At 48.4% G+C, this 27,540-nt stretch overlaps 1 protein-coding gene across 2 annotated transcripts; it reads left to right on the top strand.

Annotated features, from left to right (window-relative positions):
• The first annotated feature begins 2,955 nt into the window (after positions 1-2,955).
• ARK2N (arkadia (RNF111) N-terminal like PKA signaling regulator 2N) lies at positions 2,956-23,525 on the top strand. 2 transcript variants are annotated; one of them, XM_032968512.2, is made up of 6 exons: positions 2,956-3,143; positions 9,530-9,882; positions 11,315-11,716; positions 13,269-13,560; positions 18,051-18,242; positions 19,263-23,525. In XM_032968512.2, exons 1-5 carry the CDS (start codon positions 3,014-3,016, stop codon positions 18,215-18,217), a joined length of 1,344 nt encoding a protein of 447 aa, XP_032824403.2. In that variant the 5' UTR covers positions 2,956-3,013; the 3' UTR covers positions 18,218-18,242; positions 19,263-23,525. The 2 variants fall into 2 exon arrangements, with proteins under 2 accessions (XP_032824403.2, XP_032824404.2); XM_032968513.2 differs by having other exon boundaries at positions 2,962-3,143; positions 9,548-9,882.
• The last annotated feature ends 4,015 nt before the right edge of the window (positions 23,526-27,540 follow it).

Here is a 27,540-nt window from a genome sequence, read left to right as displayed (position 1 = left end):
TTGGGATTTGATTTGCGATTAAAAAATGTTAAGTCAAGCTTCAGTTCAATATTCACTGTGTAATAGATTTAAAACATGTGATGGAGCATTACCACATACCATCAAAATATGAACTGCTCTATATATTCTAATGCAAGGATGAGAACTTGATAGATATGCATTGCTTCCAACATGTATTTATTTTAAAAAAATAATTGAAATAAAACAATAAAACATAGAACAATTGTGAAGTTAAATAAAGTTCTAATAATACAAAATCAAACAATCCCAATAAGACATTAATATGACTTTTCAAATACCGCATTGTTTCAAATTGCGATTTCGATTTAAAATTCGATTAATCTTTCAGCCCTACGGGTGCCTTCAAAGGGATCTCGCTTCCGCCTCGAGTGTGCCGCTTCTGCTTCAGCGTTTGTAATGGCAGTGGAAACAAGAGCAGCGGCTTTGACACAACCCCGTGCCGGCACGCAACAGCCGCGTTCCTGCACGCTAACGCGGGGAGGGGAGGAGGAGGAGGAGGCCCCCGCGGCCATCTTGCGTAGGGACACCCCCTCCCCCCTCTCGAGACCCCCACCCCTTGCCCGAGCCCCTCCCCTGAGAGCCCCCCCCCCCCCGAGGCACCCCCCCACTACCGAGACACCTCCCCTCGCCCGAGGCCTCCCCCTGAGAACCACCCCCCCCCACCGAGAGACCCCCCCCCGCCGGACCCCCCCCCCCACCACCGAGACACCCCCCTCGCCCGAGACCACCCCCCCTGATACCCCCCCCCCCCCCACCGAGACACCCCTCACCCGTGTACCGAACTACAGAGCGACGTCACAGCGTTGGTGGTGTACGGTGCTTTTTTCAGGAATATTTTGATGGTTTTTTTTTCCTGGATTTTCTGTTTGCACAGTCACACGCAAAGTCACTTTAAGATGTTTTTCTTGTTCGTGTTTTTGTTTTTTTGTTTGTTGTGGTTGCACCCGATTCAAGCGCCGAATGGCTCACAGGACTATACCAAACTAAACTGAAACTGAAAGCCACACGATGACGTCCACAACGCGCGATGACGTCACCGACACGCGATGACGTCACGCGCGTGCAGAACTGGCGGTGTCACAGTCTGTATTGATCGTGCAGGAGGAATCCGATGAGCTATGAAGCTCTTTTGTCACAGGTGTTCCAGTAAGGGGCACGGGGTCACAACGTTAAAACAACAAGCAATGCAAAAACACGATGGGATTGCAAAGTACTGAATAGGAAAGGTAAATTAAATAACTTGAAATAAGTCACAAATAAAACCAGACTTTGTTTTCACAATAAACGTTTTTGTGTTAGATCGCGTTATTTATAAATGTGTTGTAACCCTCCACCACCCGACACGGCCAATCAGTAAAGTAGTGAACTATTTGTCTTTTGTCAACGTGACACTTTTTTTTTACTGATTGGCAGTGTCGGGTGGCGGAGGGTTACGACACATTTATAAATAACGCACTCTAACCCAAAAACGTTTATCATGAATAATATTGGTCGCGAAAGCCCACTAAGTGTTAAACTGTGTTTTTGTATTTTCCCAGCTCAGGGCGCGCACTGAGATCCTCGCTTCACCAGCGACCCGGCCACGAGGACCCTGCACGTGGGTTCGACCCCGACCCCTGACGACGCCTGGCTGCTTGCGGTGCCTCTCTCCCCGTGGTCGCTCGGATATATATTTATTTTTTCTCCGTGTCCTCCGGGTTTTCCCCTCCACGGTTTAGATCAAAATGCATTGAGATGATTTTGCTGCCATACATTTCTGCATGATAAACCACTTTTTTTGTTATAATTTGTGGCCAGGTCGATTGTGGAAAAAATGTAAAAAAATATACATGTGGGCTTTGGCTCGTGGTATGGGGATGGTTTAGGGGCTGGCCATAAATGACGTCACGCACCTGGGGGGGGGGTTAGACATTTGTGACGATGTGTGACGGGGGGGGGGTGTGAGAAATGTGACGTCACGTAAAAATGCGCAATTTTAAATAAATATAGACAGCACATTCTACTTAATGAAATAGACTTTTTAATAAATCTTTTCTCCTACAACATCAGAGTGTAGCGCCACATTAAATACGCACTACGACAATAGTTTAAAGCGATTTGAAGCATGTTTAAAAAAAAAATGGAAATATGGTTTTGGGGGGGGGGCAGAGCTTTGTGACGTCATATTTGAGAGGGGGTCTGACTTTTTGTGACGCCGTGTGACGAGGGGGGGGGGTCAAAAATCGTCGAAAATCGCGTGACGTCATTTATGGATGGCCCCTTAGTTTTATTCGGGGGGCTTTTGGGTGATTTGTTTGCCTTTCCTGTACTCTGTACTATCGTGTTTTTTGTATTCATTATAGTTTTTTTGTAGAGTTTTGTCGCGTAAACAAAACGTGACAATTCGTTACTATCCAACACACCGGTGTGCTGTAATAGTGACGAATTGGCCGTGTCGGGTGGTGGCGGGTTTAACGACACAAAAAAACGTATTATGGACGATATTGGTCACGAAAGCCTACGTGTTTTTTTCTCTATTTTCTGGAACGTTTTTATTTCCCCCCCCCCCCCCCCCCCGGACATCTGTGATAAAGAGCTTCACGGCTCATCGGATTCCTCCTCCAACAGCAGCAGTATTGATTCTCATTGCACGCCCACGCTTGACGCCCGTGACGGAGCGAGGACCTTGCCGGCTGCGCGAGCAACCCCATTGGCTCGCGAGGCGCGTCACCTGACGTAGGCGCGCGACCACCTCACCCCCCCTACCCCTGCTATCCCACCTCCACCATTGGTCCGCTTCCCGCCACAACCCGACCAATCGCGTCCGTCGACACAAAACGCGCGCACCGAACCGCTCTGGGAAATACAAATCGCGCGCGCGCGGTGGGTTGGGTGGGAGAGGGTTGGGGGCCCGCGAGTCTACATTTCGTAGACCGCACTGGGGCGGTCGCTCGTCTTCCATTGGTCAAAGCGTGGCTGGCCGCCCCTCCCCCCGACGCGGGGCTCTCGACCAATGGGGATGGGGGCAGCGCGGCGCGCATGCGCTGTAGGCAACGTGAACGCAGCGGCGGGGCCCGCACGCCTCGGGCAGCGGTGGACCTGCGACTCGAGCGAGGGGCAGCGAAGGGGACCCTGGGGCTCAGGTAAAGGGGACCCTGGTAACCCCAGGTTGAAGGGGTGCCCCCGGGGCAACAGGAACTCCCAAGTCATGTTGGGGGACCCGGGTGGTGGGGGACCGAGGGGATCTGGTGGGACCCAGGGAAAGGGGACCCCCGGTGGAGGGGACCTGCGACCGAGGCAGGTTACTGAGCGGCCTGAGTGAAGGGGACCTGGTTTTCAGGTTGAAAGGAGCCCGGGACACAGGGACCCCTGGTTAAAGGGGACCCGGGTGAAGGGGTCCGAGGGAACTTGGGATCGAGGTAAAGGGGGGACCCGGGTTGAAGTGGACCTGGGAGCCTGGTTAAAGAGGCACGGGTGAAGAAGAGCCGTGAAAAGGGGACCTGGGACCCAGGTAAAATGGGTCCCCCGAATATATGACCAGGGACGAGTCGAGCGAAGGGACATGAGAGCCAGAAAAGGGGGTCCCGGGAACCCTGGCAAGGGGGCTAGAGGAGGGGACCTGGGACAAAAGTGAGCGGGGCCTAGGGACCCAGGCAAGAGAGAAACCCCCGTCGAGGGGGCCGAGGAGACGATGGCCTCAAGTGAAGGGGATCAAAGGGGCTCCTGGACCCAGGTACATGCTACCCCGGGGAAGAAGGAGAGAGTGGATTTGGAACTCGTGTGAAGGGGATAGAGGGAACCTAGACAAAGGATAGCGAGGTGGGCGAGTCTGAGGGGACCCAAGCCAAGGGGGACCCAAGCCAAGGGGAACCCGAGCCAAGGGGGACCCAAGCCAAGGGGGACCCAAGCTAAGGGGGACCCGAGCTAAGGGGGACCCAAGCTAAGGGGGACCTGGGTGGTAGCCGACCCTGGGTGGTAGCCGACGCCTCGGGAAAGTGGCAGCAGCGACTCTGGCGAAGTGAGGGGGGCTCCTCCCCCCCCCCCCCCCCCCCCGCGTGAAGAGGGCCGCCCTCCACGCCTCTTGAGAGTCGCACATCGTCAGCCTGAGTCATCATCATCATCACTGGCGGCGTCATCGCGGGCCGGGGCCGGTGTGAGGGTTCGTTTCGGTGTTGGTTATTTTCAATTCTGTGTTGAAGTCTCCAGGTTGCTGTTGTTGGTTGTTTTTTTTTGTTACCACTGCAGAAGGCGAACCGTGCTGTTGACGTCACACGCTTGTCGTGAATGCGCTGACGCTGTCCTCACGGGGTTTCTGACCGGCCGACCTATCGTGCGATGAATAACGTTAACCTTCCTAAAATGTACTGACTGACGCAACGTATGGTGGAAATAAATGACCCCATCTCTGGCCCTGCTTGGCCCGGAGCCAGTTTGAGATGTTTTGTTAGACCAGATTTAAATTATTTCGTATTGGTTCGTCTCGGAATGGCCAGTGGAAAACCGCCTGCACCGCGGGGACACCACGCTGGCACGGCTCTTGATGTGCCATTCGGAAAGTGATACGAGTGGGTTGGGGGTCTGAATTTAAGTATGGGTAGGGATGGGTCCAGGTTTTGGTTTGAAATCTGGGCCGGAGTTGGCATCGGGGTTGAGGTTACAGTTGGTGCAGTGATTGGGGTCTGGTTTGGGGCAGGGGACGAGGTTAAAGGATGAGTCAGGGTTCATCTCTCGATTGATATTGAGGGCTGTTTTATTTCCAGGTTTAGAATTGGAGGTTGAGTCTGGTTTATTTACAGGCTTAGAATTTGAGGTTGAGTCTGGTCTATGGCCAGGTTTAGAATTGGAGGTTGGGTCTGGTCTATGGCCAGGTTTAGAATTGGAGGTTGAGTCTGGTCTATGGCCAGGTTTAGAATTGGAGGTTGAGTCTGGTTTATGGCCAGGTTTAGAATTGGAGGTTGAGTCTGGTATATGGCCAGGTTTAGAATTACAGGTTGGGTCTGGTCTATGGCCAGGTTTAGAATTGGAGGTTGGGTCTGGTCTATGGCCAGGTTTAGAATTGGAGGTTGAGTCTGGTCTATGGCCAGGTTTAGAATTGGAGGTTGAGTCTGGTTTATGGCCAGGTTTAGAATTGGAGGTTGAGTCTGGTCTATGGCCAGGTTTAGAATTGGAGGTTGAGTCTGGTTTATGGCCAGATTTAGAATTGGAAGTTAAGTCTGGTCTATGGCCAGGTTTAGAATTGGAGGTTGAGTCTGGTTTTTGGCCAGGTTTAGAATTGGAGGTTGAGTCTGGTCTATGGCCAGGTTTAGAATTGGAGGTTGAGTCTGGTTCATGGCCAGGTTTAGAATTGGAATTTGAGTCTGGTCAATGGCCAGGTTTAGAATTGGAGGTTGAGTCTGGTCTATGGCCAGGTTTAGAATTGGAGGTTGAGTCTGAATTGGGTTGGATTTAGATTGAAGTCTGGGTCTGAGATGGGGTCTGAATTTTTGTCCATGTTACGGTTGTCGTATGAGTTGTTGCTTAGGTTGGATTGGGATCTGGTTTGTAATGTAATCTGGGCTTGCCTCTGCACAAGGTTCTGCTTCAAATCCCAGGGCTTCCTAAGCACAAAGCAACCCTGGCAACACAAGTTGATGTGGGGAGGCATGCAGGTTTCTGTTGTCTTGTTGTGCAGAGCTCCCATGTATTCCCCACCATTCCTCCACCTCCGCAGTGGATTTGGGATTTTATCTGAGCATTTTCCCTTAACCCGAGGCCAGGCCCATGCCTACTGCTGCTGTTGAGGAGGGCGATTTGTCTTGGGCGTTTTGAGTTTATGTATCAAAGCTGTGATTTGTCCACTGTCCCGAGCCCTTATCAGGTCCATATTTGAATGCCAGGACAATATAGTTATAGTCTCAGGTTAAGTAATTTGGATTCCGAGCCCTTGGTAGTGAAGTATCACAGAAAGATCAGTGGAACCTGATCGCATGATGATATCCTAACAACTTAACCATTGCCCTATTCGCCTATGACCGACCTCTTAAGACTATCAAGCCTAACCCCTATACGAAGTATAACAAGGTTTTCCCAACCCTTAAAGCCTAGCATTTACCCAAACCAACTAACTAAAAAAACCTAACCCTTACCCCTAACAAGGCTAACCTTTACACTAACCCCTAACTAAAAAATGCTAGGCCTTACCGTAACCACCTGACCCTAACAAGCTAGTCCTTACGTTAGCCCTAACCTTTAACCCTCACACGCTAAGCTCTTTTTTCCCATTTTACCATGATCTAAAACATATATAACCTTTAAATCATATCCTAACGTCTAACCTCACCCCTAATCCTTGCAGGCCTAAGTTTTTCTCTGACTCCGAACTCTCGCAAGTTAATCGCTTACCCCTAGCAATAAAACCCTGAAAAGTACAATCTGTAATTTAATTTTAACCCACGCAGTAAGGTCCTGGGCCAGCTTTGTTGACCTGCAATGGGATCTCGCTGTGCTTGACCCGTTGGTGTGAAATTTGATTCCAACCCCGATGCTGGACTCATTAATTTGTGCAATCTGATTCCGCGAGATTACCGTGTGCGTGATGTCACTTGGAGTGTGCGGGGTGGCGGGCGCGATGCATGGGGAGCAGAATGGATGGGGCCTGCCCCTAGGCTGCTGAGCAGGAGTTGCAGATAGAAGACTCGGAAAGCTTTACGCGCCTCGTGGATATACAGTGAGGGAAAAAAGTATTTGATCCCCTGCTGATTTTGTACATTTGCCCACTGACAAAGAAATGATCAGTCTATAATTTTAATGGTAGGTTTATTTGAACAGTGAGAGACAGAAAAACAACAACAAAATCCAGAAAAACGCATGTCAAAAATGTTATAAATTGATTTGCATTTTAATGAGGGAAATAAGTATTTGACCCTCTCTCAATCAGATTTCTGGCTCCCAGGTGCCTTTTATACAGGTAACGAGCTGACATTAGGAGCACACTCTTAAAGGGAGTACTCCTAATCTCAGCTTGTTACCTGTATAAAAGACACCTGTCCACAGAAGCAATCAATCAGATTCCAAACTCTCCACCATGACCAAGACCAAAGAGCTCTCCAAGGATGTCAGGGACAAGATTGTAGACCTACACAAGGCTGGAATGGGCTACAAGACCATTGCCAAGCAGCTTGGTGAGAAGGTGACAACAGTTGGTGCGATTATTCGCACATGGAAGAAACACAAAATAACTGTCAATCTCCCTCGGCCTGGGGCTCCATGCAAGATCTCACCTCGTGGAGTTGCAATGATCATGAGAACGGTGAGGAATCAGCCCAGAACTACACGGGAGGATCTTGTCAATGATCTCAAGGCAGCTGGGACCATAGTCACCAAGAAAACAATTGGTAACACTACGCCGTGAAGGACTGAAATCCTGCAGCGCCCGCAAGGTCCCCCTGCTCAAGAAAGTACATATACATGCCCGTCTGAAGTTTGCCAATGAACATCTGAATGATTCAGAGGACAACTGGGTGAAAGTGTTGTGGTCAGATGAGACCAAAATGGAGCTCTTTGGCATCATCTCAACTTGCCGTGTTTGGAGGAGGAATGCCTATGACCCCAAGAACACCATCCCCACCGTCAAACATGGAGGTGGAAACATTATGCTTTGGGGGTGTTTTTCTGCTAAGGGAACAGGACAACTTCATCGCATCAAAGGGACGATGGACGGGGCCATGTACCGTCAAATCTTGGGTGAGAACCTCCTTCCCTCAGCCAGGGCATTGAAAATGGGTCATGGATGGGTATTCCAGCATGACAATGACCCAAAACACACGGCCAAGGCAACAAAGGAGTGGCTCAAGAAGAAGCACATTAAGGTCCTGGAGTGGCCTAGCCAGTCTCCACACCTTAATCCCATAGAAAATATGTGGAGGGAGCTGAAGGTTCGAGTTGCCAAACGTCAGCCTCGAAACCTTAATGACTTGGAGAAGATCTGCAAAGAGGAGTGGGACAAAATCCCTCCTGAGATGTGTGCAAACCTGGTGGCCAACTACAAGAAACGTCTGACCTCTGTGATTGCCAACAAGGGTTTTGCCACCAAGTACTAAGTCATCTTTTGCAGAGGGGTCAAATACTTATTTCCCTCATTAAAATGCAAATCAATTTATAACATTTTTGACATGCGTTTTTCTGGAATTTTTTGTCATCATTCTGTCTCTCACTGTTCAAATAAACCTACCATTAAAATTATAGTCTGATAATTTCCTTGTCGGTGGGCAAACGTACAAAGTCAGCAGGGGATCAAATACCTTTTTTCCCGTCACTGTAATTGACTCGCAGGGAGGCATGCCAAGTCCCAGGATGTGTGATTGTGTAGGGCCCTCCCCTCTCTGTGCTGTACCCTTGGTTTGTCTGCGCGAGCCTTCCTTATCCTGTACATGGAACCCTAAGAAGCTAAGGTTTCAAACCGTTGATTCACAATTAGCATGTACCACTGCATTGCGTTGGTGAAAATCGATTTTGAGCTCGTGACACACCGTATCTCGTGTGAGAATCGATTCATCAGAAATTTTACTTGTCCTTCCCCAGGACCTCCAATTAGCACAGTTGGCTACGTACTACGGTACGGAAGAAGTTCAACATACATGCAATATGTGTATTTTATTGCGGACGATTTGCTAATTGTGCGAACAAAACTATAGAATAAGACCTTAAAAAAGAGAAGCGGTGCAAATGAGACCGTAGAAACAAGATGTGAAATCGTTGATTGTTGCAGCAAATCACGACCCCAAATCATGAAAATTAATGGAATCGCTGTGGGGTGAGAATCATTACATCGATAATTACGAAATAATTTAGTATTGTTCAAAACCGTCATCTTTGTGTGCTGTTGATTGACCACCACAGTGAAATACAGGAACAGGTTTCCAAGGTTAGTTACCGTTTTATTGTTTTCATTTCAGTAACACTCAATAGTCTTAAGGAAACAACAACACCAACAACCCTTACCCAAACTTTAACTCTAACCTTTCAGGTCTGGGAACTGTCCATGTAGGACACGCCCCACCGCCAGGCAGCCTCCCATTGGAGCATCGCCCCGGTGTGGCTGCACCTCCGCGTGTGGTGTGTGCAGATCCAGTTGCTGCTGTTGTGAAAATGCATTTTGAGTTTGAAATCATCGCCCGTGTCCCGAGTCAGCTCTTGCACATGCAGCTAATGTCTTCGGAGGAATGCATCTGTGTACATGCAGGACGCAGTGGCCCGGAAAGGGAGGCATGTGCAATGGAATGTTACGAGTCTGCAGCACACTTTGCCTTTGTGGTGTGTGCTCACTGATGGTTTCACTGAATAGAGGCGGCACCATTAAATCCGATTTTTTTTTTTTCCCCCCCTGAGCCACGCAAGTTTAAAGTCATTGTTACGGTTGACCTCGGCATGCTGTTTACAATCGTGCAATCGATACACAGAGGTAATAGCCGCTTTTAAAAATAGATGTCGCCTCCAGCTATCATTTCTCCTCGATTCAGCGTTGTGGATTGGCCGTGTCGCCTGTCTGCAGCTTTCTCTCTATCTCAAGGGTTCACCGAGGTCTCGGCGGAAGAAGGAAGGGCTCACGTGGTGACCCCCGCTATCCTGCGGAGGGAGGAAGGGGAGGAGGAGAGAGGAGGGAGCATGGAGCCCGGCTGCCAGCCCGACACCGCTAGCGTCGCCAGCGGCCGAGGACAGAAGCCGTGGGCGGAGCGTGGTGACGGCGCCACAGCCGAAGCGGCCGAGGTGCCCGCCTGCAGCGTCGACGCGGCGCCCAAGCGGCAGGGCGCGCTTGCCAACAGCCAGCACGCGGTGCCGCCTCTGCCGGCTGGATCCGACATGGAGGTCAGCCAGGAGGAGTCGCTCCCGTCGTCCGTAGCGCAGGTGAGCGCGGGGCCACGCAGAGCCAACGTACCTCGTAGAGCCGAAGGTGATTAAGCCGTGTGGTGTAACGGTGGTAGGAGCGGGCGTGCGTTCTGGTTAGATTGGGGAGGGGGCTCACTGGTGTACCTGTTGAGTGTGCACATGATGCGACTGCAACTTGGCCCACATGCTGCAGGAGCCTAGGGGGAGACCGGGCTACGATCAGGGTGGAATTTGCTCAAAGAAGGCCCCGATTTATTTCCGAGCACCAGGGCCCACTGAGCGAGGTTGTACGTTGAGGTAGAAGCGGGGTTGTGTGATGGTAGGCCTTATATGGTGTTTTATCTGATAACTAGATTTATTTGTTGTGCTCGAGTAATGCTGCGTGAGGAGTCGGGTGCGTTGTGGTAATGTTTTTTTTTACAGCGCCATTTACCCTGGGACGTCTCGGAGCGCTTTGCATGCCATCACTTGTATCATCTCAAACATTTCATTGCACACCCTCTTTTTGCAACTGTCCCTGTGCGCACAAAGTGGTATACCACCTGGCCTGCAATCGGGTGGTGATTGTGTAATTTATAATGGAGTAATTTGCGGGCCATTTTTTTAACTTGCTAAATTAGAACCACGACACCAGCACACAATAGCCCACTCGTTCCGAATGACGTCAGGGGATCTCTACGTCCACTGTGCAGCAGAGAGCACGTATTTCACGTTTTTTTCACCTGGAGTAATTACCAGGGCGACCTTCTGGTTTTCCATCTGCGAACCTCTGCCGTAAGCGGTGAACACGCTGTCACTGAGCCGTGTGATCGCCCTTGATGGCAGAGAAGTTTCGTGCTTTGATTCTTATTGTGGTGTGTGTGTGGTTGTTGTGCTTGCTTTCCGGTGGGGGCGGTGTGTGTTGTAGAAGTTGGATTTGCCTGTTGCGGTGTGAGTCGGAGATGTCCTCCAAGCTTGGGGTGCGGTTATGTTTGCAAAAGAGAGAGGTCGTGTGTTGTGATTTGAATGGGGTTGTGTTAGGGTATGAGTTTACATTATTGCGGTGGGAGTTTCTCGTGATTTGAGTTAGTTTGTAAGTTTTTGATAGGAATTAAATTCTGTGTTGTGGCGAGAATCGGATGCGGTTGGCAAGAGCGAGGTTATAGTTTGAAGACAAGTCAGGATGTCAGTAGGATAGTTGTTGAGCGATAGAAGATAACGCACAACCTCGCACAAGACACCAACTGACGCAATAACGTTCTCAGCTACCACAATCCAAACATCTACTACGGTACAAGAGAATAAACCCACTACTACCACAACAGGAACGACTTGTGTTTAGGTCGGTGTGAGGTTGCGTATTCCGTTGGGCGTGCAGTCATCGTGTGATTCGAGTGGGGTTGCGATAGGAGCTCCTTTCCCCCTCGCGAGTGCCACCCTGACGTGAGGCGCGTCGCCGATGTCTCCGCAGGCCACCGACGACGTCCGTGGCGCTGGCGAGAGCGACGCGGGCTGCGACTCGGGCTCGCTGTCCCCGTCCTCCAGCCTGCAGTTTGGCGACTCGGAGACCGGCTCTTCTTCCGAAGACAACGCCGCCGCCGCCGCCGCCGCCGCCGCCGCGGCGACCGCCGCCGCCAACGACAACGGCGGCGGCGGCGAAACGGCGAGCCGCCCGTCGGCGGCGGCCGCGAGGCGAGGCAACGACGAGGACCCCACGACGCCCGGACGGGGCAGCCCCAGCGAGTCGAGCGGGGGCCACCGCAGGCCGCGACGGTCCCGCTCGGAGAGCGACCCGTCGGCCGTGGCCAGCAAGAAGAACCGCGCGTCGGGGAGCCCCGGCAAGAAGGTTTGGCTGCGGCGTGGACCCTGTCAGGTGAGGCCGTTGCATTTTTTTTTTTTTGACAACCGTGCCATTTCGCTCGTGATCATTAGGGGACCACGAATTTGTCACGAAGTATTTTTTTTAATTCACGGCAGTGGTGCTGGGGAAAAATAATAATAATGATTCACAGAAAGGTCACGGAGTAAAGTGGTTCGCTCTCCTACGAACGTGTGGCATGTTTGAAAATAAACAAAGGAAGTGCCTAATCTGACGTGTTGCAACAGCCACTTTAAAAAAAGATTTCCTTTATTCACATTTCTGACGTATGGAACATTCCAACAATAAACACACTGCCCGACATCATTACAGGTCATGTGCTTCCTTATTTACAGAGATCATCGTTGGGATTTTATAGGGGAGGCTGGAGTTGAGTGTGTAGCATGCGGGATAGCTAGGAGCTGCAACAGCTAATTTGAAGATTTTTGTGACTGCAGTGACATTCGTGACCTCCGGGTTACAACATAGCGGGCGTGTGGCGATCCACCTCACGTGCAGAAATTCTGAATCTAATGAGTGAAGGCTTCGCCAAGCCATTCTATGAGTGGACAACTTTTACTGGTAGGAACGAAGTTGTAAACTGAGTGTACCAGCCTGCAATAGATTAATGTGTCCGTCTGTCCGTCCCCTTTGAATACTTTAACGAAGTGAAATCTCGTGCTGTTGGGTGTAAAATCAGCAATAGACAGCGCAGAGACGTGATATGTCTTATTGCACCCAACATTTGGAAGTCACATTGTCTCATTTGCGAACTTCTACCAGCCCACCCTGCCGGGACCTGTTTAACTCTTTGAGACAATGTTACCGAGGGTTTATAGAGTCGAGTAGGGGTGTAACAATTACCCAACCCGCCGCACCTCACATTAAAACATTATTTGTCGCAGTTTGAGGTCGTAATTTTATCTGCAATGGATCGATTTCCTTGAGTATTTTACTCAATGTATGATTAAAATAAAATGTGGATATATAGAATAGCATCCCAAGATACTGTTGAAAAAACAGTGGGCACATTTAGAATACGTACAAATTGAAAAGAATGACATTTTAGTTGCACGAATTGACGCATGTGTTGTGAATGTAAGAATCAACTTTAATCGATGACTCTGCATTGTTGCTTGGCTATAGTGCAGTGGCTGATTGCATCAAATAACTGATGTTATTTTTTATATATTTCCTTAAGTTGCTCTTTAAATGGCAAAAAATTCCCCACTCTGTGTGACCAGACTTGTAAAGGAAGTATTTGTCACTTGGAGGTTGTTTCTGAATTATTCAGTTTCTGTTTCGGATTGATCCGTAAATATGACATCAGATGTAGTGAAGTCACTTCAATGACACCAAGCGTGGTGTTACGTCACGCCGGGCGACGTCGCTACCGTTGGCAAGAAGACATTTAAAATGATCACGTTACGTAGATGATCATAGAAACTGACATAAATCCAAACTTGTCCTCGGAAACTTTTTAAAACCCAAAACTCATTCGTAGTCCATTGGGATTCGAGAGGTGGTCGCTGCGTAGCTCCTTGACGAATCACGCGGCTGCCCCCAGGCCCAGGTAAGCAACGCCGCCGGTGTCGCGGGCGCCGGCGGCGTCGGCGGAGGCGGCGGCGGCGGCGGCGGCGGCGTTGGGAAACGGCGGAGCCAGCAGCAGAAGGAGCGCCTGCGGGAGCTGCGGCGCAAGCGCGAGGCGGCGGTGCAGCGCAAGCTGGCGAGCCTTCCCTACAGCAGCTCATCCTCGTCCTCCTCCTCCTGCAGCTCCTCCTCCTCCAGCACCAGCCGTTCCAGCGGCGGCAGCGACAGCGACGCGCGAGGCCGCGTGCTCTCACCCGCGCAGCCGCCACGTAAGCGCCACCCGCCGGCGAGCTAGCACTGCGTAGGGTTCGAGAAGCACCGATTGCTGAACCGCGCCGATGACGTCACACGCTTTGCGCCTGTCCGCTAGCCCCGCCCCTAGCACGGCTTGGACCCGAGTCAGATTCGGTGCCTTGTGAGGCCAGGTAGCATGGTGGCTTGGTTCTAGCTCGGCTCGGGAAAATGGCAGTGGAAAACCACCCGTGACGTGCTGGCCCCCTGCTGGCACGGCTTGGATGTGCAAGTGGAAAAGGGGTGTGACAGTTGTTGTTTGAAAGCTCGGCCCCCCTGGCAAATCCATTTTTGTTATTCCGGTGTCACGATTCGTTTGAGGGGGTTGCCCTGGAAGAACGTTATAACAAGCTCAGGCTCAAGGACAACAACTCTGAGGTTCGAACGCTCTCAACCATTGCGATGTCAGAGTTTAGGAGATGCAAGTTGGTAATGTGGCGTGAGTAGTGTGGCCGTAAGCGTCGTGGTGTAAGTGTGAACGCTGTGAGTGCTGTGGTGGCGATAGCACAAAGGCTGTGTGTGGTATAGCGCGCTGGTGTGGGTGTAATGGATATGTGAATGCCGTGTTGTTATCGTGTCACTGTTATATGTGCATGAGCTGTGTGTGTCAAGTGCTAAGCATGTGGACTTTGTGGTACTTCAAAACAAATAATTGAGTAAAGTAATTTGCAGCCTCATGCCGTTCCACGACTGGATTGTTGGTCATGGGGGTTGTTTGACTATACTTCCCCACGCTGGTCAGCGCAGTTGGTGAAGAAGGCAGTGGCAGGGATGAGGGTTGTATAACTGTTTCAGTTATCTCCAACAATTGATGTTAGCCGTGGCCACAAATTGAACTCGGGGTCGCCAGGTTCATTGCGCGGTGCGTGAACCGCTGCGCCACCACTCCCATAGTGTGCGTGCGCGCAGTATAGATCAGTGATGGCACCTGTATAATGTGTCGGCGGGAGTAATTTGGCATTGTCTACAGAACGCCTTATCTTTTTAATGACTGTTTTTTTTTTCCTTGTGAAAAGTGAATAAACATTTTATATTGCATCGTTCACGCAAATTGAATCTGAGCAAGTTAAGCATTGCGGACCACATTGACGCGAGAGAAGGGGCTAAACCCCCATAGAAGGAATTTATCAATTAGTTTCTTAAATGCAGGGATCAACAAATAAAAAGTACGGTAATAGGCCAGGTGACTGTCTACAAAATAACAAAAGGCGATGAAAAATAAAAATAGGTTATACCCTTTCTGGCAATAAAACAGTTATTAAGATCATGGGACCTTCCTTTGCCAGTACCAAAATATGAGAATAGGTTTTTTCCCCTTTTATCTGGCAACAAAACAGGTGTTAAGTTAAATTTTGATTTAAAGCTTTCGTGACTGCAGGGATTCATATTCTTGGTTCTTTCGGTAAAGTCACGTAGAAGGGAAACAATTAAATAATAAAAATATAAAACAATACAATTGTCACGACGTTTCGACTGCAACACAAGCAATCATCATCAGGTGTGAAAACCACAGCAAGAAAATGTAGGTGTTAAGTTGTTAAAACACCAAACTGAAACCTTTAACAAGGAATCATGTCTGCATTAACCACAATACTTGTGGTCAAAATGCAAACAAAAAAATATTCTGATAATATATGCAGTGTTTTTGATGATGATAATTGCAGTCGAAACATCGTGAATTTTATTGTTTTTTATATTTTTATTATTTTATTGTTTCACTTCTGCGTGACTTTACCGAAATAACCAAGAATACCTGTTTTGTTGCCGGATAAAAGGGGAAAAACCTATTTTCAGGTATTAAGATGTTCAAACACCAAATAGACACCTTTTGCAAGGAAGCTAATCTGCATTAACCACACACAGTACTTGTGGTGAACATGCAAACAAACATGCTATGATAATATATGGCATTGATACTAGAAAATAAGGTCCCATGATATAGCTGCTCACCCCAAACAAAAAACCGTTTGTATTGTTGTTAACCGTTTGTATTGTTAACCATTTGTATTGTCGTCAACCGTTTGTATTGTTAACCGTTAGTATCGTTGTTAACCATTTCGAACTCTCAGCTGTCCAAACCAGTCGGGAGCATCAACCCACTGACGCGACACCCCAGAATGCACTCCCGACTCCTCACACGAGCCAAGATACCTTACACGAGTCGAGACACATTTAGCCTAGACCGCACTTGCAAAAGAGGCAGGCAAACAAGATGAAGGGTACGGGGGGTTTACACGGCGCATTCCAGCTGGAGTGGCACTCGCAAACGCACATTCATAAATTATGAACGTTATTGGTGCTCTTACCGCTCCGCAATATCAGCGTTTTGAATGTAATAAGTATCTATCGTTTGAAGTATCAGTTAACGCTCCGTTACCTCTATGCTGTGATTTTTGCTGGGGCGGGAAGCTGAAAAAACCCACAAACAGACGCTCGGGGTAGAACTGGCAGGGAGGGATGCCGAGCAATGCTGCTGCAGTTGCTGCGTTAGCGATCGGAGAGACGGCCGCCCCCCCCACCCCAATGCCCCCCCCCTCCCTTGCGGCGCTCACGGATGACTCCATCGCACCCGTGTCTCATCTGCCGCCTGTACTGCTTCACCAGCAGCCCAGACGTGCTTCGCGGAGCGTTATGGGTAATCGCAAATTACATGCCCTGTTTATAGCACGGCTCTTACAAATCGTCGTTGGTGGAGTGAATGAAAGTTGTAGTTTGTGCACGCATGTGCGTGCGTGCGTGCGGTGTGCATTACGCAGCACTTGACTGAAGGCTGTGTTTATCCCATTAACCCACGATCTTGCATGATTTATTTACAGATACTCCACTAAAATGTAGAGAATATATTTTTTTGTTTTTCAAAGCCTGCACAAGTCTTCCATGAATTTCGATTTAAAGCTTTCGTGACTGCAGGGATTCATCTTCTTGGTTCTTTTGGTAAAGTCACGTAGAATGGAAATAAAATAATTAGAATAAAATAATAAAAATCTCACGACGTTTCGGCCACAACACCTCTCACACCACGGTTAATGATATGGTTTATAACACGTAGTATAATAATTAATAGTATAACATTGTCATGTTTAACATGACTCAAGGCAATATATAGCATCGTAATTGCATAGTGAATATACAGTAGTGTGGTATATAGTTGGGTTCATAGACTAAGACATAGTGTAATGTTAGAAGTCTAATATTGTATAGTCTAAAGTATAGGGTAGTGTAAAGTAACGCATTGTATAATTCACAGGTGGAATTTGTCTATGGATATGATGTTATACCATGTAGTTTAGATTGGAAGGTATAACATTGTATTGTATAGTAGTCCAGTTTATAGCATAGTCATAATGCAACTCAGGACACAGCAGCGCACCTTGGCTGTTGCTCTTGTTTTTCTTTTTTCCTTTTTTTTGGTCTGTTCCCAGCCCCCTCCCTCCTCTGCTCCGGAGGTGGGGCTAGGTAACATGCTAATTCATATGTTAACTCCGCCCACACAGCTTAAAAGACGCGATCCTTGCTTGACAGCGTTCATTCAAGCTCTGTCCTCTGGACAGACCCGTTTTTTCCATGAGTCTCAATTAGATGCATTAAGTATTTTAACACTGCCGATACGCTTAGTTCAGCATAGCTATCGCTGTCACCAATATTCAAACGCCTTTTGGGAAGAAGAGTCATTAGAAATCGTTAGGGGTATGTATAAATAGATCACCCTGTGTATACATTTTAATTGTTACTGCATAACGGTGATGGGAAATGATTGATATAATTGCAAATGTATGTAATTTACCGAACGTTAAATTATTAATTTGCGGTCCTTTCAATTATTTAAATGCGCCTTTGATTTGCACAATTTATTGCCATTCATTACGAGATTGAAAAATTCTGGCTGATATCTCCTGTGCGAACACGCACACGGCCACGTGTTAATTGCTACGTGCTGTGAACTTGCCCAAAGGCTCTGGAAAATATATTATACATGACTTGTAATTTAAAGCTTCATTAGATTTGCCAAACTGCTATGAAATACTTTGCAGATTAGATTGTAATTATATTGTCTGCCCAAACATTTTACATTGAAGCCCCTCTATAGCCGTGGTTTTCACAGAAGCTCCACCCAGCTGTTAAACACACACACGGGATTCACGAATTGCAGGGCGCCGTTGTGGCCATGGCAGTGGTCTATATTATTTCTCATTTTGGCTCCGACGCATTTTCGGGTAAGTACCTCGTGTTTGTTCGCCACGACGTCCGATGTTTGGCTCCGCGTCGCTGGGAGCTTCTTCGCAAAATGAATTCGGTTAAATTCCCAATTCACTCGGAAAATAATTCGGCTCCTGAAGAAGCTCCCGGCAACGCGGAGCCAAATATCGGAACATCGTGAACGAGCAAAGCACGCTCGTACAGCGGCGCGCACGAGCGCGAGCGTGAACAAGCGATCGGGCGACGACCTTTTTGCCCCTTTACGCCGCAGTGGACGGACCCCCCGTGGTGGTGTACAACGACCTCTCGGACAGCGACTCGGGTGTGGGGAAGCTGGCCAAGAAGGAGGCCCGCGTCGCGTCGGCCGGCGGCGAGGCCGGCGACCAGGGCAGCCTGGCGCTGGGGATGTCCACGCTTGGCCAGGACCTGGGGAAGTGAGGTGGAGGGCGGACGGGGTCGAGCGGTGAGCGCATGCACAGCGCCATTTCGTGGTGGTGTTAGGTGGTGGGCGGTGATCTTAGATAACGGACCTTGGGTGCCCGCCAGTTATCGGTGTTTGAAAACTTAAACAAAAATGGAATGTAATTTAGAAGTTAATACGCGGAGCGACTGAAGTTTAATGAGTTTTCCCCATAGTGTGGGCATAACAGTTGACTCAGAGTGACTGATTAAACCTATTGTAAGGAATAGACCATAGATATGAATGCACCTTTTGAAGAACAAAAATGTCTGCACGGTTGGTGTGTCCTTCATGTTTGGATGGGAGTCTGGAATGCTGATTTGGTATGTTTGAAACATTATCACGTCAATTGTGCAGCCACATACGTGTGCCATCACATCATAAACTTCCCAACATTTGTGAGTCACAGCGTGTGTGTGACACAGACACGCACATATGCATAGAGTGGGTTATTACTACGCAGGTTGTCGGGGTTGTTGCTGCTCTGTAGCTCGCCGATGCATTTTCGGGTTATTCCGCGTGCTGGTCGGCACGACGTCAGACGTTTCTCACCACACACTTGGAACTTAGTGGGAAACACCATGCCCAACAACATGTGGCGCAAGCCGAAAGCCCCTCTGAGAGCTACGCAGTTTATTAGTGAGCGTCGAGTCTCATTGGAGGCAGGGTTCTTGTTGGTCCCTAGGTCCAGCTGGGCGTCTCCTCTGCGAGAGAATGAACCGGCAAAGTTGGGATAAACGTGCGGCTGTGGCACCGTGGAGATGTGCAATCATTGCACTTTTTAAATCATAAAACGCATTAAGCCTGCAACCATTCGGGTCTAATTCATCCACAATGAGACGGAGATTCAAAAAAAGAGATCGCATAAACGAGTCAAATAGAAAACCATGCACAGCTGTTGCCTCCAGCAAACACTTTAATTCCTGTAACCTGAGCGCTTGCGATGTTTATCTTTTTTTTAAGTGTCTTGGCGGCCTGTACGTGTTTCTAACCGGCGTGGCGTATTTCCTTCTTGTTTTGCAGGTGTACAAACTGACGAGGAAGGGGGGGGGGAGGTGTAAAATAAGTAAATTTTTGTACTGTTCATTTCTGAAGATGCCTGCCGTGGTTACCAGAAGGGTGAGGCGTGTACGACAAGTGAAAACCTTGCTTCACCCGACATGACGACAGTGTTCCTGTTTGCCTTATTTATTGGTACCTTTCCTTCTAGTAAAGTAAATATACCAGTAGAACTTTTCTGACACATCTGTCCAATCCGCCCCTGTGTAATGAAGCATCGCTCGCTCTTACAAGTGAATAAAATGCCGGAATCGGGACATCGCGGGGGTTTGGAGGGGGGTGGGGTTTGTAAACTCCCACACATTTTGAATGAAGTATTAAACTGCCTGGAGTTGAGTTCTTGCATCAGGAGGAGTCGGGGGGGGGGGGGGGGTTACTTAGGAGGGAGAGGTTTGACTGAAAAACATTAAGAATCAGGGGCCTTTCCAAAACATCCCATAACTCATGAGTCTTGATTGTTAAGTTAAATAAATGGAATCGTTCAGCAGCGGTTAAACCGTAAACAGCCGATGCCTACCGGTGAAGGTTTTAAGCTGTTGGAGTGGCACCAGCCAGGGATTCCAGTTGGCGTCGTTTCACTCGCAGCCTCGCCAATGCTTTACCCCCAAAGCCACCCGGGAGTTTGTTAAATGACGGCGCATCCAGCTCGCGCAATTGAAGCTATAGCGTAACAATCCCTTCTCTTTCATATGGCAGGATGGAAAATCAACAGTTTTGAAACGTGTTATAGTTGAGTGCGCAGTTTGTTTTTGAACCAATCCAAGGAGCCGGTAGACGCTGTAACAACTTAACGTAAGTCATATTCTACGTCAAAAATACAGCTAGGCCAGAAAGTTGTCAATTCTCTGAAATGAATTTTTGACGTTTTTTTTTTTTTACGCGAGAGTGTGTAATTGGTTTGTAAGGTATAGAGAGAGATTGAGAGATGATGATGATGATGAATGGCAGTCTTGTCTCATCTTGATAGACACCCAGGGCGGTTGGGAATGTGATCGCTCAGGACTTACAAGTTGGGGCACCCAGCCTCATTAACAAGGGACAAAGATTCGACTACTGCAAGGAAGATCACGTTTGCTGGCACGTACAACTTCGCCTCTCAATCCGCACCCTCGTTAACACGCTTCCCCATCGCCGGCGCATTATCTCGTAATTCACGCGTGTCATCTGGAATGTTGGTGTGGGTCCTTCGGTTTGGAAACTAAGCTGTGCACTACATAACTGGCCACTCGTTGTCAAAATCACCGAGGATGCGATCGATCTCGTCAGATTTAGGACTCTATACGCGGGTTGAGCCTCGATAGGTTTCTTGCATGAGAGAAACCGCCATACAAATGGCAGGCGCTGGAGGGTGCTGCGTGGTTATGCTGTGGGTGCAGTGGAATCCACAGTCCTCGCGCGTGCACGCGCCCCCGGTCTTCAACCCACAAGGACTCGCACCGTGTGGGACAAGTGAATTGACAATAGGGGGCTGTGCGTGTAGTGTGTGCGTGTATCTGTACCCTCCACCCACCTGGATGGGTTCCGCGTCGATCCACACCGCACTCGGCTGGTTGGGGAAATGTCGCACACTGCTGCCGACTGCCATCTCCATGCGGTCGTCTGCGATGTCTCGCTTGTTTAAATCAATGGCTCCTTGTCCCGGTTTGTTATCATTAGCATGTCTTGATTTTGTTGAATTGCTGAGTTGCTTGCTGGCATGCAGTCCGGGAGGTCTAGACTTGCATCGATCTGGTTGATGCTTCACACCTCCAATGAAGACTTAAGGAAGCCAAGGGGCTTAACAAATGAGTACTTCCAAACATCACTCCAGCAACCTATTAAACTGGCTAAAAGCATGTTACACACACTCGTACGTGTCTATGACAGGCAGTCGAAACGTTTAGATTCGTAAATGAATTAATCTTCGCTTACCCTTTATGCAGCGTTCCTTTCAACGCCATTTGATTTCCGTGTGCCTGGTCTCATCGCGGATGAAGTGCATTGACGTCGCAGGCTGGAAATTTTTTGAAAAATCTAAAAGATTTTGTAATCTTTATTATTTCATAATTATCAAAAGTTTTGACCACATTCATGTGTGTGTGTGTGTGTATAGCTCTGTAAGCTGCAGTAATATTCTGGTTAATGAGATGGCTCTGAGTTCTATGACCTGTTTTTTTAACCGTTACGCTAAAGGCATGCAGTACGTTTGACTTGATGATGCCTATATATAGTATTTAACGTTTGTAAAGCAGCAGCACGTGGATGTGGAATTCTTTGACAGTTTCGCACACAACTTTTAATTTATTTTGTAGAGGTTATTCGAAAAATGCGCGGACGCATCGGCATTTTGGTGCTTAAACAAATTCTCCCCGTTTGTCTGCGCTGGCATACTTAAACTATTAAACCAAACCATTTTTTATTTTACCAGTTAAGGCCCACTGAGCTAATACAACTCTTTTTCAGAAGCGACCTGGCCACAAATGGTAGCTCAACGAAGTGGCTTATATGGACATTTATAGCAGCCAAATTCACTAAAACCCGTGACGTTGATTCTAAATGTGGAGGGAAAAACCGGAGGACCCGGAGAAGAATCCACGCGACCACGGGGAGAGAGACACCGCAGACTCCAAATATACAGCAGACGTCGGGGTCAGGATCGAACCCACGACCCCTTGTATACCAGGCGAGGGAGTCAACATCTCCTAGCCACCGCGGCGACCCACTTAGTAATCAGCCGCCGTCTTTTTATTTGTAAACAATCACAAATGAAAGGGCGGAGGAGGGGGAGGAATTTTAATAATTGTATGAAATCCACGACAGCAAACAAAATGCCCCCTCCCCTTAACCCCTCCGCAACTGAGCGATGTCGCTGTGGCAGGCGGCAGTGTTCGCGTAACGTTTAAACGTCATGATAATTGTGCAACATTAAATTGTTCATGTTCATGAGTGAAACGCGCATACCCCTCCCCCCCCCCCCCTAAAAAAAACCCCGATGACATGTATAGGTCTACCTCCACAGTTATTTTTAAAAAAAATGTCTCTTGTCAGCATACTGTGATGACAACGAAGCACGTTGGTTCCGTTTGGAGGCAGTGTTACCTTTTTTTTGCGGGCGGCGCGAACCGCTTAGCAGGTCTCGCGTCGTCTCCCAGTGCTCGTGGGCATCTTGCGGGGCCTCGTGCTACAACCACTAGTAACACCTTGAATAAAGTCACGAATGTGTGTTTTTTTTCTATTTAGTGTTATTAAGTAGTTAAACAAAAAAGCAAACACATTTAGGGGAAGCCCGACTTTGAAAATGCCGCCGTCGTGCGATTGTGGGTTTTTTTGCGTTAATCTAGAGGTGAAACCAAACCCGGCTTTTGCAACGTACGTTCGGCTCTGCTGATTTCCATGGACCCCGGGCGTGTTCTGGGTAAACTCTAAGAGAATGCTGTAAAATACAATGCCTTTTGAGCTTAACAGGATCCCCCCCCCCCCCCATTTCTTAATAAAAAAAAATCTGCTTGGAGATGGGATTGAAAAGTTACTCGTACAGCATTTTATATTATTTTTTTGGACCACGAAAGCTAAGCGGAAGGGCGATATGGCCAGTGTTGTTAAGTGATCGTGCTCGTGTCTAGATGGATCATAACACATTTTTGTATGCAGTCGCAAAAATATACAAAATGCAGATTGTTTTGGTGAAGCTATTTTGAATGAATATTTTTCTCCAATAATTTTTTTTTGGGTAGCGTTTGACATCATAACTGATATCCACTCCGGTTTGCCGAATGTGATGGTTCTGTTTTGTTGTTTTATCGTCGTAAGGCACAATGCTCTGATCTGATGTTGGGGCGAGCCAATCCTTGGTGCGGATCCAGAGTCAATCCAGATCCGTGCGCTCCAATGCAAACTGGGGCCGACCGCCCGTGACACATTTCGGGTTAATTCCTGGATCAACGGGGGGGGTTGCGTTCTGTTTAAAAAAAAAATCTGCTCTTCCAGTGAACGTATTATACATTATTGGGACATTCGCGTTTTGGAAGCTTGTAAAAAAAAAGCGATGTGAAACGCAACGAGGCACTGTCCGGTTTGTGTGTAAATGCGAGTGCGTGCTGTCACTTTGATTTACCAGCCCCAAGATGTCAGTTGTACGTAAGGAGGGAGTTCCGTTACATTTTTATGCACTGTTTTAAATGTAGATACAATTTACGTCCAAATCAACTTGCTGTTTGAGTTCCATCAATAAAAATAAATTCTAGGCAACATGGGCGTTTTTCATTTTCCTTGCCTTACCGCCCAGTGACAATCACTGTAGCCGCATTTATTTCGCTCAAAGCTTTGATTAACGCTGCGTTAATGATGAAACGTGCGTGAATGGTTGCTTGCATTTTAATATTGATGGCCTAATGGGGCAAAAAACGTGGTCCCTAACCAAAGAACCAAGTGAGAAAGTTACAGGTTTGCCATATAACGATGGACGGGAGGATGTGAATCCTAACGAGAAGGAACAAAATCAGGAATTAAGACTTGAGAATGAAAATTATTGAAGCAAGTGTAATCTATTTAATGGAAACACTTAAATTGTGGAACGTCTGAACGTCTTGCTTGCCTGTCCGATGACAAATCGGACGACGAATGCAAAGGATCGACTTCCGGTGGCGTTATGGCCGAGTGAGCGGCGCTGAACGGACCTCCAACCCCTACTGGAAACAACAACAACAACAACCCTATAGTAATAGGTTTTTTACCCTTTTATCTGGCACAAAAACTGACACCTTTATACAAGGGATCATGTTTGCAATAACCACAACACAAGTAGTCAAAATGCAAACAAAAAAGACAACTCTGATAATGATATTGGCACTGTCCTTGAAATTGATTGATCCACACCCGAGACGGCTTTTCTTAGAGCCTAGTCTCCACTGGTGTTGGACCAGAAGACGCCAAAAGGCGTACAACTCAAAAACAGCGCACTATCAGAGTATTGAGGGCTCGGGGTGAGCATTAACATTATGAGACCTCCTTTGCCAGAAACAAGATATAGGAATAGGTTTTACCCTTTTAACTGGCACAAAAACTGACACCTTTATACAAGGGATCATGTTTGCAATAACCACAACACAAGCAGTCAAAATGCAAACAAAAAAGACAACTGATAATGATATTGGCACTGTCCTTGAATTTGATTGATCCACACCCGAGACGGCTTTTCTTAGAGCCCTTTAGTCTCCACTGGTGTTGGACCAGAAGACGCCAAAAGGCGTACAACTCAAAAACAGCGCACCATCAGAGTATTGAGAGCCCGGGGTCAGAACTTACATTATGAGACCTCCTTTGCCAGTAACAAGATATAGTAATAGGTTTTTACCCTTTTATCTGGCACAAAAACTGACACCTTTATACAAGGGATCATGTTTGCAATAACCACAACACAAGTAGTCAAAATGCAAACAAAAAAGACAATACTTCGGCCTCCCGAAGGGAGCAGAGGGCAACGCTCCCCAAGGATCGCTCATCTACATAAAGACGCATTTGCCTTGTGCTAAAAAAAATAAACTCACCGGAATCTCCTGGCATGCAGCCTCTGAGTTTTAGAGGTGGAGGGCGCCCGGCGGAGTCGAGCAACGTGACGCTTGGCCCCCTTCCTTTATTCCCTTTCCTCGTAATGTGTCTGGTTTTTCTCTATCTCATGCAAGTAGTTTGAGCATGGATGGCAGTCCGTAATTTAGTTCTCTTTTACCCCCCCTCCCTTCCTGTTGAGGGTTGTTGTGGAAAGCGAACCAGGAGGTTTTTATTTTATTTCTGTGCCGGTTGTTACTTTTGTCGTTCCGTTTCCCGTGTGGACATCCCCTTTGTGCCACGCTCGTTTATTGCATCACGATCGGGCTCGTGCGGAAATGCCTCGGCGCCTTTTGTCCCCATTCCCCGAGAAGAACGCCTCGCGCGATGGGGCTCGAGACTCCTCACACGAACACCTCCGTCACTGACGGGGAGAGCACAAAAACAACGGGGACCCCCACCACCCCCATCCCCCCCATCCACCCCCACCACCCACCACCCCCACCACCCCCCCCACCACCCCCACCACCCCCCCCACCACCCCCACCACCCCCACCACCCCCACCACCCCCCCATCCCCACCACCCCCCCCATCCCCCCCATCCCCACCACCACCACCCCACCCCCCCCATCCCCCCCACCACCCCCCATCCCCACCACCCCTCCCCCCCATCCCCCCCCCTATCCCCACCACCCCCCCATCCCCCCCCATCCCCCACCCCCATCCCCATCACCCCCCCCATCCCCCCCATCCCCACCACCCCCCCCCATCCCCCCCCATCCCCACCACCCCCCCATCCCCCACCCCCATCCCCACCACCCCCCCATCCCCACCCCCCATCCCCCCCCCTAAACAACGCCGGCGGCATCAATTCCCAGCCCCGCGGTTGAAACAGCCCTGGGCGGGGTGGTGGTGGTGGTGGGGGAAGAGGTGAAACTGTTCAAAATCTTTAGTACGTATCACTGTACGCTTTGGTTCTTTCGGTAAAGTCACGTAGGTATCAAATAAATCACGACGTTTCGGGCGCAACACAAGCGTCCGTCATTAGGTGGGAAAGCACTGCACAAAAAGCACAAAAAAACATCTTTCCCACCTGATGACGGACGCTTGTGTTGCGCCCGAAACGTCGTGATTTATGTTTTACCTGCGTGACTTTACCGAAAGAACCAAAGAGTATGGATTCCTGCAGTCACGAAAGCTTCCAATGAAGACGTAACACTATACTCTTTGGTTCTATTGGGTAAAGTCACGTAGGTAAAAAAAAACAACAAAAACCACGACGTTTCGGCCACAACACAAGCGGCCTTCATCAGGTGACGGGACGAGACTGTCTGGAGGACAGCTTACTGTATTGCCCTTCATATTACGGCTGGGTAGGCCACTCCGGTAAACTGGAGGGATTCATTCCCTGATCAGTGCCCTGCCTTATTACAAACCAACTCAGACCTTATTGGTCTCCCCGTGCCACATTATACATCTCAACGTTCATCCTACAAAGTCCCATCACTAGGGAGAAACACAAACAAATAGACAAGCACCACTAGCACACTCATCACTAGTACAATGGAAAGGACATCTATGGAGCTGTGTTTTGTCAGTATTAAAATAATACGATTTCTGGAAATTCTTAAACTTAAGTTTTTTTTTAATTTACCCGGTAAGGCCAACTGAGCTACACAGCTGTCTTTCAGACGCTACCTGGCTATCACAAATGATAGCTCAAATAAGTGGATTACCATCACGTGGACATTTATATAGCAGCCAAATACTCTAAACGCCGTGATGTTGATGCTAAATGTGGAGGGGGGAAAACCGGAGGACCCGGAGAAAAATCCACGCGACCACAGGGGAGAGAAACACCGCAGACTCCAAATATACAGCAGCAGGCGTCAGGGGGATCGAACGCAATATCTCCTGCAGACCAGGCAAGGGAGTTAACTTGTTTCTGCAAAGATTATTGAAATGTTTGTCACAATAACTAATTCTGAGGTAACTATTCGTCCGCCAATTAAATGTTTTTTCTCAGGCCCCATAGTGTGGAGTGCAGTCTCCAACTCTTATTTTTGTAATCTATGGAACTTTTTTGCCAATATCAAAAATGATTAAAAGATTTAGAGTACGCCTTACCCTTTTCTGGAAATAAAACAGGTATTCAGATGTTCAACCACTAAAATAGAACCATATTGAAAGGCATATTTACCACGCGTAATTGTGCCAAAACATAAACGCAAACAAGAGAACGCCAAAAGGCGAACAGGACAAATCCAATGCACTCGGTATATATTTGGAGTTTGAACATCCTAACACCTGCGTTATTGCCAGAAAGGGTAAAAGCCAAATTGTTTTTTTCCCTTATCGTTCTCTCTCTCTCTGGCCATCCCTCGACGTGCCCTGAAGGACGACCAGCAGGCCAGCGAAGAGCGCTCTACACCTACAACACGGCTCTTAACCCAGCCGCGTGTTTTTGTCAGTGATGGTTTTAATTTGGCTGTCCTCTGCCAGAATTTTGAAATTCCACGTTCCTGTGGCAGGGACCTGTCTCGAAAGAAGATTACTACTGCAGCAAGTGGTGCTCAACGTTTTCGACCCCGAATGCCAATACCTCGAAATGACTTAGGGGGCCGTCCATAAATGACGTCACGCGATTTTGGACAATTTTTGACCCCCCCCCCCCATCGTCACACGGCGACACAAAAAGTCAGACCCCCCCTCAAATGA

This window comes from Petromyzon marinus, chromosome 40 (assembly GCF_048934315.1).
Source record: "Petromyzon marinus isolate PM22_M1 ecotype Great Lakes invasive population chromosome 40, UKy_Petmar_22M1.pri1.0, whole genome shotgun sequence".
NCBI lineage: Eukaryota > Metazoa > Chordata > Hyperoartia > Petromyzontiformes > Petromyzontidae > Petromyzon > Petromyzon marinus.
This window is presented reverse-complemented; position numbering and strand designations above follow the sequence as displayed.